Source organism: Pleuronectes platessa, chromosome 14 (assembly GCF_947347685.1).
Source record: "Pleuronectes platessa chromosome 14, fPlePla1.1, whole genome shotgun sequence".
Classification (NCBI taxonomy): domain Eukaryota; kingdom Metazoa; phylum Chordata; class Actinopteri; order Pleuronectiformes; family Pleuronectidae; genus Pleuronectes; species Pleuronectes platessa.
This window is the reverse complement of record NC_070639.1, coordinates 19,044,383-19,062,314: the sequence shown is the minus strand read 5'-3', so window position 1 is coordinate 19,062,314 and position 17,932 is coordinate 19,044,383. Positions and strand designations below refer to the sequence as shown.

At 40.5% G+C, this 17,932-nt stretch overlaps 1 protein-coding gene across 1 annotated transcript in view; it reads left to right on the top strand.

The window, feature by feature from the left end:
* lrp1bb (low density lipoprotein receptor-related protein 1Bb) overlaps window positions 1–17,932 on the top strand; it is a 174,583-nt gene that overhangs the window by 87,572 nt on the left and 69,079 nt on the right. Inside the window, exons 27-34 of the mRNA XM_053439172.1 lie at window positions 5,253–5,384; window positions 5,571–5,798; window positions 6,003–6,177; window positions 6,472–6,566; window positions 9,512–9,661; window positions 14,346–14,486; window positions 14,575–14,700; window positions 14,851–14,982. Coding sequence (XP_053295147.1) covers window positions 5,253–5,384; window positions 5,571–5,798; window positions 6,003–6,177; window positions 6,472–6,566; window positions 9,512–9,661; window positions 14,346–14,486; window positions 14,575–14,700; window positions 14,851–14,982 — 1,179 coding nt within the window. The remainder of the gene's footprint in view (window positions 1–5,252; window positions 5,385–5,570; window positions 5,799–6,002; window positions 6,178–6,471; window positions 6,567–9,511; window positions 9,662–14,345; window positions 14,487–14,574; window positions 14,701–14,850; window positions 14,983–17,932) is intronic.

Here is a 17,932-nt window from a genome sequence, read left to right as displayed (position 1 = left end):
GTATTCAGTTGTGAGAAGTACTAAAGTACATGTTACTGTACTTAAGTGTATTTGTCATGTATCTGTACTTGTATCAAGTGGATTTATCGTTAGGTACTGTTTAATTGTTTAACTCACTACATTCTAAACATCTGCACTTTCTACTGCACTACATTTACAATGGATTGCCTTCCTTGTTCACATTGTTTATTTTTTTATGTAAAAGAAATATTGATATATTGAGAGGAGAATTGGTTCACTGATACAACATGTATGTATACTTTACGTTTATTCAAAGGCAAGTACTTTAACGAAGAAGGTGTTGAGGATAATTGAGTTGGATCGTAACCTTCATTATTGCTGTTTGCTCAATATGTGCAAAGCTTTGCAAATACACAATGATATTTATGCCATTTAGCAGATATAGTTACTGCAGGCACACAAACTGCTCTGTAATCGTGTCAACAGCTTTGTGACAGAGGCAGAGAAACAAATAAGCGAAGCAGTTATAGGTTTCTCAGTGGCAGGAATAACTTGTGCATTCAATTGTATCGTCGCTGATATGGATGCACCTGGATCTAGATACGCTATGTGAGAGAGCAGAATGAATGGAAAGCAACTGATATATTTAAAGTACCTTGAACTGAATGAGTTGATTAATACCCTTTTTGATGGTCACAAGATAAAGATGCCCATTCTGTTTGTAAGCAGGAATGTGTATTTATTAGCAAGTCATTGAAAAACTATTTACATTCTGAGAGGTGAATGCACTGCAACTCAGGAAAAAATAACAAGTTCACAATATATTTTTTCGTCAACATTCGATGACCTGTGCAAATACTCCCTAAAAAATCAAATAGACAAACATGCAGTGTTAATACACACTCTCTTGAATCGAGGACGAGCTGTAGTGAGACAAAGACTTATTTCCTTTCACACCATGAAATGAAACTTGGAACCTGTTGAAAGTCGTCTCATTTGTCTCTACTTTATTGAAAAGGGATTAAACTGTCGCATCTAGGAAGAGGAGGTGGAGGTAACAAAGGAAGAGCCTTGTGTTGTAGCTGGATTATTGTCAAATCCTCTCATTGTGAAAAAGTTTGTGTGTTTTCTGTTCTCCACTTATAAAGTAGTTATTTAAATTTGCACTGTAAATTGCAGGTTCATTCTCTGCATCAAACCATTATTCCCTTCAACCGAATTCTATTTTTTCCTCATGTCTTTATCTTACAAGTTTCTATTTTTTCATTATGCAACAGCACCTGTTTTTTATAGATCTGTAACTTGCAGATTCCTGTAATTGAGTTTTTTGAACAGATACAGATAATGACGTCTTTGAACAGCTAATCACGACGCTGCCTCTTTTCACAATATGCTTTTTGAGATTGAAAATAAGAGTACCATTATTTCCTGCAAAGGAATCCGACAGGTTAGAGCCTCGTCTGTGTTGTTGCTCGTTGTCATCTCTCAAGAGCACGAATCAGGTGAATACACCGCTGCTGTGATTGGTCCCTACACTGAGTCAGCTGGGTGTTGTTTCCCGCTCGCAGAAACACAGAGCTGCATTTTTTTTTTGGGACTTAAATAAGCCACATTTGTGTTACAATGCCGCTCTTCAATGTTCTACTGAAGGAGCCCTGGAAATGAACTTTGAATGAGCTTGTTTGACATGAATCACCCGCGGTAGATGGAGGAGTTGGATGCATGAAATGTGATTGCAGAATAATGGGAAATAGCTGAACTGTGGGTGACGTCCTATTTTTCTGAATATGGTCCTTCAAATGTAATGTGCCTTTAAACGTTAAGAGCTGGTGAAATTCAGCTTGCTGTGCATGTCTGCTGGGAAGTGACAGGTCTTAACCTATTATGCTGCTGCCCTACCGGAACATGCTGGTTGACATAATGTCACCCTCAACCTCTGACGGGTCACACAGAGTAAATATAGCTATACCTTTTTGCTAATATTTTTTTTTCAAAACCCAACTTTTTTCTTTTAAAACAAGGAGTAAAAAGGACATTGTGTCATTTCTCCAACTTGGAGCCTGTGAGCTTGTTTCACATTGAATATAAAAACTGAATTGATTTTTGTATTTCTCTGCGGCACTATCATGGTTTCATGCTTTGTAATTTTTTGTCAATAACAAAGAACATTAAGAGGATGATGGTTGTTTTCAGCTTTGCTTTCTTTTTCTATTTCAGAAGTTGCATTTTCTTTGATGGGCATAATGACACAGGGCTATAAAGGCAGCGTATAATGGTTCAGGACCATTCAAATAATGTAATGTACTCTCTTATCTCTGTTTAATTGTTTATCACCCTGTGGATCCGATTCAGTCTTCCTCTCGGAGTTCTCTGATACTTCCTCTTATCAGTGCTGACTCTGACAAGGTCATTACAGTCTGCTGTTTCAAGTGGAGGATTGTTTAAACTCAGCCGTCTCTGAATTCCCATGTATCACAGATTTATCTTGATTGAAACAAAAAATTTATAATCATGGCCACTTGCTTGACTAGGTGTACATACATGTTTTGAGTGTTAACAATATCAACACCAGCCCACCACGTTTTTTTTTTAGTTTTTTTTTTTTAACTTAAGTTTTTATTGAACTTTTCTCAGGCATGGTACATGGCAAATTAAACATACAGGAACAAGTAGTATATGGTTGAGAATTGACTCTAATAACAGACTTTGCATATATTTGTCTAAAAAATAGGCAGCTATTACAAAACAAAGTGAGTACATAATGATATCCGCTCATACCTTCATTGCATACCTGCACACACCACCATACATGATATAGCATCCATCATATAGACATGTTGCTGAGGTATACAGTATTACAGGATTCCACTTGGGAAAAACACAGCAAAACAATAAAACCAGGGTCCTAGTGGGGATCATTATTTACCTTTTATGTAATTCCAAAATCTGTCCCAAGGGTTCACCCCCTCCTCCCTGTCATCACTCAATCTACTAAGCATACATTCATAGGATGCAGTTTCAGTCATTGCACATTACCATTCTTTCACCTGTGGAATTTCTGGCGCCTTCCAATGTCTTAAGATAACTCGGCAAGCTGTTGTTGTACCCACCGAAATTACAGAAAAATTAAATTTGGTTATATTGGGTAATTGAGACTTGTCCCCCAGTAAACAGAGCTCTGGACTTAGGGGAATCTCTGCTCCAAGCCAGTTACTTAAAATATTTAGAATCTGAGTCCAGAAAGGTCGAATCAAGACGCATTCCCACATACAGTGAAGGAAAGTACCAGTTTCCTCCTTGCATTTCCAGCACAGATCATCACCCAATAGTTTCATCCTCTACAGTCTGGATGGTGTGAAATAGTATTTATGTAATACCTTATACTGTGTAAGTTTTCCCCTTGCCTCTCTCACATATTTACCACAATCAGCCACAATTACTGCCCATCTATCACTATTAATCTCTCCACCAAGGTCCCTCTGCCAAATCATCTTTAACTGGTCAGAGTCAGTGCCGAGAGAAGAATTAGCAATTTTATAAAATTGTGAGGCTTTTCGTTTTCTGAGTGGAAGTTTCATATAATCGCTCATCATATTATCGGTAATATTGTATGGCTTCGAGGTAATGCGACTCCTCATTTGCAAAAATTTCCAAAAATGATCTTTTCCCACCAAATCAAATTTCTGCAACAGCTTATCATATGACAAAAACACTCCATCTTCAAATAGATCATTAATGGTGTTTAAACCATTGCAGACATCGGGATTATCCCACAATGATGAGTATCTTTGAAGAGTATGTGTAAGTTTAAACATTTTATGTACTTTACCCCAAACATCCCTTGAATGTAAAAGTATTGGATTTGTAATGTTAGATCTTCTTTGTGACAATACTTCTATTGGTTGGAAAGGCGAGCATATCTCCTTTTCTACCCTCATCCAAGCTGTCTCACCCTCTGCAGCCTGCCAATACCAATTGCTCACGTTTTTTTTTTTATATATCTATACCATTACTCCAATTTACTGTCTGAGAAGCTAATTCTGATATTGTTGCACCAGTAATCAAATTTAATTATCTTTGTATCTTTACTCTTGAAAATGTTGCCCCTGAAAAAGACAAATTGAGAGAGAGAGAGCGAGAAAGAGAGAGAGAGCTGTCTGCCGGAGCACAACACCGCCCTCTAAGTGCACTATCAGCAGATAAAGAGAATGCTGGCATCATATAATAAGCTTGTTAAGACTGAGGGCTAAATATTTTTCAGATTTAATGACCATACACAAGCATAGTCCCAGAACTCTGTTTAATATTGTTGATTGCCCTTTAAAGCCATCTGCTCTTACTGGTTTTACCTCCTACGTTTTGATTGTACATTTCAACCATCACTACTTAAGGTTTTACACACTGGACTGCTGCATAGGTGCGGTGAGGGCAGCACGGTGGTACAGTGGTTAGCACTACTTTACTGTTGCTGGGGTCTTTTGCATGTGTATCCTCCAGGTACTCCAGTCTAACGACATGCACATTGAGGTTAGGAGGTTTGGAGACTTCATATTGACCGTAGGTGTGATCGGTGAGGGAATGGCTGTATGTCAGCCTGGTGATTCACTGGTGACCTCTCCAGGGTTAAACCTGTCTCCCACTAACATTGGGATTAACTCCAGCTCCTCCTGAAACCCTCAGTGGATAAGAAGTGAAGATGATGGGAGGATTTTTTTTTTTTTTTTTTTATAGAGTTTCTACACTGGCTACCAAATATTTTTATTGATTTTAATCTTGTTTTTAATTCCTTTTTTAAATCTCTTCATAGCAGACTTTCTGATTTCTGCTCCTCCTCGACCAGCATGTGTGCAGCCTGAGGTTCTCACTCACAAACCAGATAATACTAGATTCATGACTCTAGGGAATCGTTCCTTGGCTGTTTCGGCACCTCGGCTCCTGAATGAGCTGCCTGAGGTGCTCAGACTCACCAGCTCAAAATCTCCTGTGAAATTTCTTCTCAAGCTTAATTGTCCTTGGTTATACTGATGGAAGATTTTATGATGACGTCTGTCTCTCTTGTTATTACTCCGGCAGCTCTGTTTATAATTGTCTGCTGTGACTTTAGTTTTGAAAGGTGCTACACAAGTTAACTATAATTATAAATAATTATACTTTATTAGATTGCAGAGGCCGTTTGTTGATTTCATGTCCAATATTCATCCCGGCCTATCTATGTGCTTGCCACCTTCCCTGCTGACACTGTGTGTTCTGGCTCATCCCTTTTCTCTTTGTCTCCCTTCTCCTCCCATCAGCCTCCAACCCATGTGAAGAGAATGATGGACGTGGTCCCTGTTCACATCTATGTCTCATCAATTACAATCGCACTGCTTCCTGCACCTGTCCACACCTCATGAAGCTCTCGAGCAACAAACAGTCCTGCTTTGGTGAGTACGACCTTTTCTCATTTTGCATTGTTCTTATTTTATCAGGGTAGAACAACTAAATAGATTGTGTAAATAAAAGGGGGGAAGGTGTTTTGTTTTACATCCCATTTACATGAGGGTATAACAGTCCCACCCCCCACTTGGATCTGATAACTCAAATGAGTATTCTCTGAATCCCCTCACCAGCACTGAAGCGGTTCCTCCTGTACGTGCGGCGCTCTGAAATCCGCGGTGTGGACATTGACAATCCTTACATGAATGTCATGACGGCGCTGACGGTGCCGGACATTGATGACGTCACCATGGTGGACTACGACGCCCAGGAGGAGAGGATATACTGGGCCGACATCAAAACACAAACCATCAAACGGGCCTTCATCAACGGCACCCAGCTAGAGACCATTATCTCTGCAGGTGGGTGTTGTTGGTTGTAATTATTGTATGTTTCTGTTTTGTCTGTTTGAGATGATTGCATCAATTTAGAGTGCACATTGTTTGTGGAATATCATATTTGTTCCGTATTTTGCTTTTGTTCGATGAATCCAATTTACATGGGCTCATTTGCATTATATTTTTGAAAAAGCACACAGCTCTCTCCATGTTCTCTTCCCCCAACAGACATAGTGAACTGCCGCAGCCTGGCTTTAGACTGGCTTTCAAGGAACTTGTACTGGCTCAGCTCTGAAAATGACGAGTCACAAATCAATGTGGCTCGCTTTGATGGCTCCCTGAAGACCTCCATCATCCACGGCATTGATAAGCCAAGGTGCCTTGTAGTGCACCCCACCAAGGGGTAAGTAGATTAGAGCCGTCTGTTCACTGTGTCAGTACCTTACTTTCGATGCATGGTCTTAGGAGACCCGACGATGGACCTCAGCCGTACAAGTAAGATCAGAGCCTCGTGGTAAAGAGACGATGTTCTACAAGCTAGACATATTCACAGGTCTTTACCAAGCTGACACGTGGAACCGAATCTATCGGGTTACTAGGGACAATTAATAAGAAACATGTATTGATTGTTATACACCTTGTTATTTCTCGCGCCTGACTGGATCATTACCTATTCACCTCACACCTCCACACACAGGAAAATCTATTGGACAGATGGCAACACCATCAACATGGCGAACATGGACGGGAGTAACAGCAAGGTCCTCCAGCAGAACCAGAGGGATCCTGTGGGTCAGTATCTCACACTTAACTGGAACAGTTGTAGCTCACATGTGACCAAGCTCTGTCTGTTTATAATATTTTAATGTGCATTTTATAATCTGATTTACTCTGAATGTAAATGACAAGGTTACATGGTTTCTAATAACTCGGTTTCCCCAATAACTCAAGGGCACTCGATTTGTCATTGTAGCCCACTGCAAACATCTTAATACCACGAAACAAGAAATACATCTGAGGGAATTTGTCAGTTTTGTTTGGTTATAGATTCAATTTATGGTAATTTAATTCAATTAACTTTCCCGGCTTCAGCAGCTGTTTCACTGCATGCACCGCTTTGCATCTGTGCTCACTTCATTCCCAATTCATTTCAAGCAGTTCCCCTATTTGAGCTGCGATATGATGAAGATAACACGACGAAGGTGTTTAGTAGAAAAGTGTAATAATCTCACTTTGCCATAATCTGATTATCATAAATTTACTCCACGCAAGTACACATAGCGACTTTTAAAAATAGAATCAGACGTGGTGTTTGTACCTGCTCTGACATTTCCTCTGCTTCAACAACGTCAGCGAGAATCAGAAAGAACAGCCACCTCCTCCGTGGTGATGTTATCCAAACAGGCAGCGTCAAAGACACTCTTTGAAAATGTCAGTGTGTGGTGGAGACTGTCCAAGGCTTTGCATGTGTCCCAATGCTCGAGTCCTTTGAAATCTATACGGATTTATGCAAAGCTAAAGTGTTACATGTCTGCACTTATGCTTAACAATTTGAATCCAAAAGAAATTATTTACATTTATATCTAATTTATATGTAAATCTATAAAAATTGAATAAAATGTTTGCTGCAAGTGATGATATTCTTGTTCTAAACCTGAACCGACAGACTTGTGTGCATGTGTATATCACAGATTACAGAGGCTCTTACTTCAAACATGCATGTTTATTCATGCAGATTAATTATTATTAATAATTCCATGCAATATATTAGATTGTAGTGACTCCATCATTCTTATCATTGCATGTGAACAAGTCCTGTTCAAATATTTCCCTACAACAGAAACATAATCACGCAGAGTGCATCCCTCTATATGGCGGCTTTAACATGACGGCTATGAAAGGATGAACCTGGTTTGCTCTGCCGTTAAAACACGTTACTTCAATGTGTCGCTCTGTGAGGCCACAGTGAAGGGATCATTACACCACGTCACATTCAAAGCTGCTGGTTGTACGCTACATTGTGTTGTAATGGTAACAGCTTTCATTTGGATTGTGTACCGCTTGAGTTCACCGCCTCCCCCTTCCATCTGCCAAACGCAGTGCTCTGCGTTCCCTGACGAGGTCGTAGGTTCGGGTTCATCTATTGAACATCATTGAAATTCTCACCTCTGGAGAAGGTGAAGCATCTCTTCAGCAGCGCTCAAACCACTCTTCTGACTCCATTAGGCCTTTTTATACAAACTGTGCAGTGTATTTTAGCAGGTCAACTTTTCAGTGAAACATGCAAATAGAAGAGGAGAGTTAACATCTTCCAAAAGAGAAAGATTTGGATTGTTCTGCCCCCGGCAAAGAAACAAGATATAAGTCAAAATCAAGTTTTCTCAGCAACAGATAATTTTTCATTATAATTTAGCAGATCTTAAAAGTAATACTCTAAGGCATTAAAATAGCTGAGGGTTAGGGGTTAGAGTCTAACTAACCCTTTTTGTCTTGGAAACTTAGTCCTCCTGATTCTTTCAATCATGTCTCACTTGCAAAGCACTGATTCCAACAGATTAGTGTCAATGATGAATGAGTGCTCTCTGATTTTGAACATTTGAAACATTAATATTTCCATAATTATCCCGTCTCCCCTTTTGAGTGTAAATTCCAAAAGACATGAAGTGTGCTTGATCGAGCAGTTGTTGCCTGATTCAACAGAAACAATCATCGGGCCCTCATCTCTTGTTGTTGCCACACAGTTGAAGGTCAAACCCTTTTTACCACAAAAACTGAATAATTGACTCCACTTTATTTCCTCGTTCTCCCGGGCCTGTCAGCGCTGCAGATAACCGAGAGCTCTGAAACCGACCGGCTTCATTTATGAGTGCGCTGCGGACCCGGGGACGAGGCTAAATTAACGGCACATTGTGACTGTGAATCTACCAGACATGAATCTCACACACGGTGGCATGGTGTCAACCAGGAAATGGATTTAAAAGCGTTCAGTCTCTGTCTTGTTCATATTTCATGCCAACTTGTTATAAAGAGATCCCCGGCAACACGAGCCAACAGACACACAACAATTTCTATCAGACCTCAACCAAATACAGTATTTAACTGTTACAGTGATGCAGTTCTAAATAAAGATAAAAGTTATCATTTCTATAGCAAGCTTTACATATTTGAGGGAGAAGGAAATATTGTGCTTTAGCCAGAATAAGCGTTTTTTTTTGCACCTTCTCAGTACAGCATATTTTTCAGAAGTCAAGCCATTGTGTTGCCATCTTATGAAACTCTTAAGAAGGTCGAGTGTGGCGTTTATTTAATCTGGAAATGTGTGTATGTAAAAACACTTCAGCTGTGCACTTGAGACAAACACACAAACCTGTGTCCGTGAACACTCCTGCTCTGCTCTGATGCTCACTTCCCTACACACTGACTACTGATCAGCACTGCCCGACAGTCGCTCGCTGAACAAATCTCTAATCATAATCGACAATCATGGAATAATCTTTGTTCACTATCAAGTCTTAAATTATATTTAAATGATGTTTATGTTACACGTCTGACCTACTATTGATTTACCATTATATGATTTAGTTTTCTAAGTATCCATCTCTATGTCTCGGGTTTTGTTTGCAGTAAAAAAGTGAAATATCGGTCCATGTTTTGAAAGTCACGCTCTGTATCCTAATGCATCCTTTCACAATGAGAGCTAATGTGGGATCCTCTCTTCTCTTGTCTCTCTCTCCCAGGTCTCTCAGTAGACTACACCGCCAGCAAGCTGTACTGGATAAGCTCGGCCAATGGCACTATCAACAGGTGCAATCTTGATGGCAGCGGGCTGGAAGTGCTGGAGTCTCTAAAGAGGGAGTTAGCCAAAGGCACAGCTCTGGCGGTGATGGGTGAGTGCGGCTTGTCACAAGTGCATCAGATTGCCATTGGGGGGATTAGTTCAAGAGTTGCGGGGGGGGGGATTACTTGTTTAACCAGTTAAGTGGCTGGAGAACGGAGCCATTAAGGCGGCGCTCGCAAGAGTTGTGCTTCACGTGGTGTGAAGCAGCACGGGCGGCAGATAATTAAAACCCAGGACAGCAGTGATTGATGATTGATTTTCTCACCGTCTTTGGTAATGAAAAGAGACGAAAGTGTTCATTACATGTTGATTCCTGGTGTCGGTGCTGAATCCGGTGTGTCGCCCTATCCATCAACTCATAGCTTCATTTGGAAAATCGCCCTGAGATCTAAGTCAACGTGTCCGGGAAACAGAAAAATCTCCTCTATAGCTCGAAGGTTCACCAGACCTTTATTTTCAGTGTGGCTTTTCTTTTTCTAAATGCGTTCAAACTGCCAATAGGAGCATATGTCAGTGTAATTTGGTTGTTATTCATCAGCGTAGCCGAAACACATTGTCGCTCTCACATCACACCACCCACAAAGTGTGCAACACAACAACAGCAATGGGCCCTGCTCACAGTTCTCAAATATCAACCATTATTTTTTTATTGTTCACACTGTGCATGTCCTGCATATAAAAATCTAATTAATTTCCAGTGATTCATCCTCTTTCGTAAGGAGTTTTTATTTATTTTCTAAGGCAGACGGGGATTTCAATTTGACATCGCCTCACTTCTACCAGCTTGAAACTGGGAAGCTTCCCAGTGAGCCCTGTGAATATGTGAATGCGTGTTGCTTGCCAAATATGTTAATGTGAAGGGAGCACACACACTGGAAATAAAGTTGTTAGTTGAATTTTTTAATGAAAGAATGTATAATGATAAAATCAGCAAGTGTTGTCAGGGTGATATTTTGTGTTCTTGAAGAATCTTATTAATCATGGCAGCCCTCCACTTCCTGTGTGCTGGTATCTGTCCGTATGTGCAGAGCATTAATTTCAAGGTCACAGAGTTGCACAGCAGAGGCAGATTGTTGTTTTTGTTTGTTTTTTAACATTCTGCCACTCTAAGGAGGAAGAGTGTTTGTTTTTGTTTTGGCCGATCCAGATCTCATTATTGCATGTTTCTGAATTGGGAGGTAGAACACAAGGTGACATAGACTAATGGCTTTGTTCCTGCACAGTGGCACGTACAGCAGAATGATGAAGTCCTGGTCTCCATCAATCACAATTAATGGCATTTTGTTATGTTGAGGAAATTGTTTTTGAATGGTAGAATGAACATTATATTACCATTGCATTTGTTGCATGATAATTATTTTCTATACAGAGAAGATAACAATCTACTGGATTTGTACATTTAAATTCATGCAACCATGAAACTGTATTTTTACCGTTTTAATGAAATATCACAGCTTGATGATTGGCTTCACTCTCTCAGACTATGGATGTTGATCTATCAAATATAGTAATTATAGTATATTAAACGTGTATTAATGACAAGCTTTATGCTTTATAAATCGTAGAACTATTATTACCTCTCCACCAGTTTCATAATTATTATTATTTGTAACCATTTAACACTACAAGATGAATATTTACTATAGACTGTTTTGCTGTGCACATTCTAATGCATTTAATGTAATGGTCCCTGGTTCCTTGTCTGTCAGACATTGAGCTTTCCCCCTTCACTATAAGCTATTGGGCCTACACTTGTAAAACGTATTGGGTCAGCTGAAAATGAGGCTGGGGTAAGACAGCATGACAGCAGCCAGACAGGTCATTTTCCACTCAGGAGCTTCTTCTTGCTGTTGCCAAGTAAATGGACTGTTGGTGAAAACCATTACAGAGTAATGTCCCCTTCTGCAGATGTTTGTTTTGTCTCCATGGTGAAAGATGCAATTAGGTGCATTTTCTGGACATTCACTGTGTTTACCTCCAAGTTTCCTTCAGTGTCCTCTCCGTGCCTCCTCTGCTCAGCCAGCTGTGAATAGACACCTAATGGAATATGAACAAATATGCATTATAGATGTTATTAGAATAGCGATATTAATTTACAGAAATAATAGCAGTTGACTGTGGCAGGGACGTAACTTGCAGGCATCATTAGGTGGCTGTTGGTATTGAGTTTTCTGTGGGGATTTGACCAATCAACATTAATGAGCATTAATCTAACAATGGCTCTCCTCTCTCATCTGCTGTGTGATAGCTTTCATTGATCAGTTGGTCGTGTTTGAAGTGGTTAAGGTTGCCCCCAAAGCAGCATCATAAATAAATGAGGAAGGCTTGAATTCTGTCAGGTCTTCTGGCTCCCACACAGCAGGAGGTGCAGACACACACACACACACACACACACACACACACACACACACGCACACACAATCAGGAGAAGGTTTCAGCAGCAGCTTGTCTCAGTGCACTGATAGTCTGTGGAGGGCAGTTCTCAGACAGGATCCTGACATGTTGTCTCGCTGAGATGCTTGTGTTTCCTTTTTTTGGTGCTTTTCCATTTGCCGTGTGTGTGGTGGTGATTGCTCGCGTTGGTTGAGAAAAGGCATAATGAAGGCACTGTTACTGACACAAGGTCGATCCACTCAAGTCCGAGGGCGCTGTAATAATTTGATTGGCTTGAGGGAAAGGTGAGGGCTTCTATTTAGAAACTGTGAGTGATCCATCAGCCCTGACTTGCCTGGAATCAAACTAGCAGCTGAGATGGAAATTGAATATGATGTACCACAACCGAGCAATCACAGCTAGCCGCCGGTCCCCACGGCATCAAATTAACACTGGGTGCAAAGCTAATCTTGGCTAGCGCGCCCTCCAGGGTCAAATGTTTTGTAAACTGCATGTAGACTGTCATTCTCACTCATGGGAATCTGTCTGATTTGTGGAAATGAGTTTTACATTCCTTTGAGCCTGAAGCTACCGATGCATGAGGGGATTGTTTGTATATGTTGTTTGTATATATTAAATAGACCTTAAAGGTTGTCTCACCTTGTGGGGATTAAGGAAAGTGCACATGTTGCTTAAGTGTTTGGAAATGAAAAAATGCTGCTAATTACCTGATGAGTAATAATTTATTTGGGGCACACTTCACTTTTTATTTTCATTTCAGGTATAGGTAGAGGATTTCTGCAGGGTCTTAAAAATGTCAAAATAGACTAAAATGGAAAAATCTGAATTATAGGCCTCACTCTTGTATACATTCCATTATTATGCACTAGGTCTTAAAGATAGAGATAGATTAAGATCAAGATATATTTATTTGTCCCAAACAAATGCACAGACATGCACAGGCACGTCTTAACCCATCTGGTGCAGGACACACAGAGCAGTGAGCGACCATGTACGGCGCAAGGGGAGCAGATGTTGGGGGAGTAAGGCTTGCCTTGCTCAGGGGCACTAGACAGGGTAGGGAGAATCCTCTTGGATTTTTGGATGGATCAATCCAGGTTCGAACCAGAGACCTTTTCTGCCCATAGTCCAAGTTTCTGCCACTAGTCCACCGCCTCTCCTAAATAAGTTTAGGTCGCTCTTAATTATGGTAACGTTAGTGGCAGCATGCACTATGAAAAAGTTTGAACATGTTGAAACTTGCAGAGACCCTGTAGGTAGACCAGTTATTTTTGCTTAATTAGACTGCATGAAACGAAGCAGTTGCTGCAAGTGGTTGCTGGTTGCAAGAACTGCTGCAAGGACTTTATTTGTATTTTCTTTCTATACTAATGAGTTTGTCTTTCTACGCTCTTGCCTATATACAAACATACCACCTTAGGGTTATGTGTTTTCAATTTTGGCCTGAAATGACCTAAAAATTGCATTATTCTCCTCTTCCACTTCCAGTGCCTAAACTTAGAGGGACAGGAGCCACCTGATTCTTTTCCACTTTGCACTTCAATGGGATTTTAGAATTGAGAGTTCATTACCCGTCCGTAGAGGCTGTGGCAGAGTGCCTGGACTGTGTGTCGCTGAGGAAAGAGCAGGGGGGTGGAGGATAGAGTGGCTGTGTCGGTGGTTTGGCTTAGTGCGCCATGGTTAGGAGCCTTTTTGTGTATGTAATGCATTTACAAAGAAAGGACACAACAGCAGTGCTGCTGAGGGCCTGGAGGTTCAGTGTCTCACAGAGCCAGACAGGACAGTAGTCTACCTCATGAGGTTTAAAAGAATAAAGATGAGGATATGCCAGATATACATTTGCATGTAATAGAACAAAATATAAACATGTGTATACATCTACTCTATTTGTAGATATTCCATTGCCTATTTCACTTTGCTATGAACACTCCCAAACTGTTGAAGTACATGGAGGATTGAAACCTTTCTACTATGTGCCCAGGCTGCAAGATGCCCACATCATCATCTTCAGAGCTGTCTGTGCAGTGTGTCTCACTCTCTAATCTCAAATCAGCTCGGAGAATGGCTCAATTATTTAGGGGCTTATACGATATAAGAGTGCGAGCCTTGGTGTGTTAGACTGCAAGCTGAAGCTCACTGTTTACACTCAGCATTGGTGTTGAAGGGCGCTGTTTGATTGTGCTCGAGTGTTTCTGAGGAATCGTTCCCATCACATCCTTGTTTGCATACTTCAAAGAAGATGTAAAGAGAACACAAGTGTTACCTGAAGGAAGAAAATGGAAATGATGCTTTTACTTTGTGGCCAGATTTGTTTCACACAATGACATTGATGCTCACAGGTGGAAAACTGTGGTGGGCGGATGAGGAGTCGGCTCAGCTGGGAACCGTTAACAAGAGGGACGGGCGGAACCCTGTGATTCTGAGGAACAAGACCAGCGGGGTGGTGCACATGAAGGTGTTCGACAGAGAGGGTCAGAAAGGTAAGCGGGGGTCACACAGGCAAACACACAGATACAAACCCACATTGTACATATGGTTTACATGTTGTTGGTTGTGCACGATATTCAGGAAGAAACACGTGCCAGCTGAACAATGGAGGATGCTCACAGCTGTGTTTCCCCACCTCTGAAAACACCCGGAGCTGCGCCTGCACCGTCGGCTACAACCTGCGCAGCGACCGCATGTCTTGCGAAGGTTAGTTTCCCAAATACTCAATCAACCTTTGACTTTCCATGACTCTAGCTAAATATTGAGTTGTCGCTACATAGGTCAAAGGGCTTTCAAAGTTGACCGTGCTTTAGTCCATTTGTTTCAGGGTATAATCGGTCTTGTCTCATTCTTTAGGTGTTGACTCGTTTCTGATGTATTCCATCCACGAGGGAATCCGGGGAATCGCTCTGGAGCCAAATGACAACAGTGAAGCCCTCATGCCCATCACAGGAACTCTGTTTGCTGTGGGAGTTGACTTCCACGCAGGTATGATACCATAAGACACACAGAGCGGTTGTCCCCGCTGAATGAGTGTTTGATATTGGGTTTAACGCAGCAGACACATAAGCCTGAAACCAACTGAATTTGTTTAGCTCATTTAGTTATTAGGCAGCTGTGTAAATGCCTAATGACTGTGGTTTACCAGGTTAATCAACTCGAGTGTAAATTTGAAAAAACCCGCAGTTTTCCTGATAGAATAATTCCTCCATTAAATTGTATTTTATACCTGTTGTTTTGATTGGTACAAGTAAAATTGTATTTGTAAAACCTATACCACAGTGTTACTTAACAAGATGCGGCATAAACCTAATTTGAGACAGGAAACGTCATTAATCCTTATGAATTATAACTTTATTATAGTAAAGGTAAAACTGTATCTCATAAATTTGGCTTTTTTCTCAATATTACACATTTTCCTCATAAAGTGGCCCTGCTACTGCGTCATTACCTGTCACTCAGATCTTTTTTTTCTTTAACCTATTCTTGACCTCTAACCTCACTTTACTGTGTGGAGATTAACTCTTAAAACTAGAAAGGTAAAGATATGCTTCTCCATGTTGGTGATAGCCGAGGACGTGTACAAACCTGATTGCATCCTTATAATGTGAAAATATTATTTATTATTACTTTACCTTAGAAATCCTTTATCAAACAGAAATGATAATGTAGGAGAATTGTACAGTGACTAGAAAGGCCATGCTGAGATGCACATGCCCCCCCAAAGCGTCTTCAAATGTCAAGTGGAGAGATAATCAATGAAAGTTCCTACAGTCTGCTCAAGTTTACTGTGACAATCAAGCAGGAAATGTGAATTATTACGCAGAATTTGAAATAATAACATTTCCACGTACAGCATATAAAACATTCTACTGTGTTTTGAAGTGAATTCCTTTATGTAGCATTATCAGTGTTTCACTACGGCACAAACCCTTTTTCTTTTCTTCTTAAAACACTATTTTTCTTTGGCATGCTGGGCTCTAACCTTTTGAATAATGGTCTGTGGGCTTGCGGAGTGCATTGTAGATGGAGGAGTAATAAGTTCACATTATAGGGGAACCACAGCATGAATAAGATCAAACTATTTCCTCACATGCTTCTACAGGAACAATCGTAATACAAAGCAATTCCACCAATATGGTATCAAATGAAGGCAGCGTCACATACCTAGCAAAGCATGAACCCAATAGCTTGTGCTGTCATTTGTTACATCCCTGCTTATGATAAAAATGATAGATTCATTACACCGGCAAATACTATGAATATACTATAGGCCGGTACCGTTCCATATATGCAATAGGTTGCTGCTGATGCATGATAACAAACCCTTTGTAGAAGAAATTGCATATGCATGGCTGAAATGTACTACATAAACTAAGGATTTGCTGCAAGTCTTTTTTATATATATAAAAAAAAAAAAAAACTGAAGCAATACTGAGAATTCTGTTTGAGTAATTCCATATGTATGCTATCAGTTTGCTATGTAGCTCCACAAAATATGAGGTTGGGTGATGTAAATTTATACAAAAGGTTGTTGGAACAGATTCTTCACCGGCTGTAGCTGCCCTGACTGTGCCAGAGGCAAAGATCAGCAGATCCGTCCTCACCTCACAGGATTTAATATCTACAGATTGTTAACTAATGAAGGGGGACATACAAAATAACACACAACATGGGTAACAACAAAAGCTTGTAGTTATAGTGACAGTGTTTGCGTTGGAACATTATTTTTGCCTTTTGCAGATGTCTTTCTTTTCAAATTCAGTAACAACCACGGATAAAAGGTCTGGTTTGTGGTTTTAGAACAGTTCCCTGCTTCTCTAGTCCTGAGGATCATTCATCACCCACTCACAGAACATCTATTCTCTATCAGACATCGTTCATACACTGCTGGGCCAGTCGTCAGGGACATTATGGGATTCAGTATCTTGCCCAAGGACACTTCGGCATGCAGAGTTGGGCAGGCTGGGGTCGACCCTCTGGTTAGTGGACGACCCACTCCTCCTCCTGAGTCAAGGCCATTAGATGCCAGATGGGATTTTTGGTTTTGGTCACTCTCTCGGTCATTCCACCACTTTGGTTCCCACTGAACAGATATTGCATTGGACTATTATTCTATTTGGTATCCATTGTTATCTATTGTGTTCTGAAACCACCACCACCTGAGCTTATCTCTTGAAATACATGAACCTATAGCCTACAAGATAGATGAGAGCTGTGCTTCTGTTTTATAAACGGCAAAGTGCTTCCTGCTAAGCCTCATTTAATGCTAATTAGCGAGTATTGGTCTAGCATGTTAAGCTAAGACAACAACATTAAACCTACTTAACGTCAGCATGCTACCATTGTCATTGTGGGCACATTTACATGCTGACATTGGCATTTACAGTAGCTCAAAGTGCTGTTGTGCCTCCTTATGTTGAGTTAGTACCTCACATACACGCGTTATGGCTGTAAACTTTTAATCTCTCAGTTTGCCTGATCTGATCTTTTAAACACACAGTTTGAGGCAAGCATTTTAAAAGGCTCAAGAGCAAGGACACTTAAATAAATAATCACAGAAATCACTATAAATCTACCACAAGGTTTGTGAATGCCCACAGTAACAAAAAGCTTTCCAGATAAACTTCCCCTTACTGATAAAGCGGCAGTGTTAGTCGGCATGAGTCAGTTTGTTATCCAGTAACAAGAGCCGGATATCTGAAACTGAAACTGAGTGATCTTGATGTGTAACCACAGCTTTTGGAAATAGAATAAAAGCTGAATTCATGCCAAAATTAGACACGATATTATAGAGCGAGATTGCAGATCATCCTCCTCTTTGTTATTTTGTGCAGGTGAACATGCAAATGCATTAGTAAGCCCATCCAAAAAGAAGCAGCGGATAGCATAATTTACATGTCATTACAGGAGCCGGGCTGCCAGAGCAGAACAGATG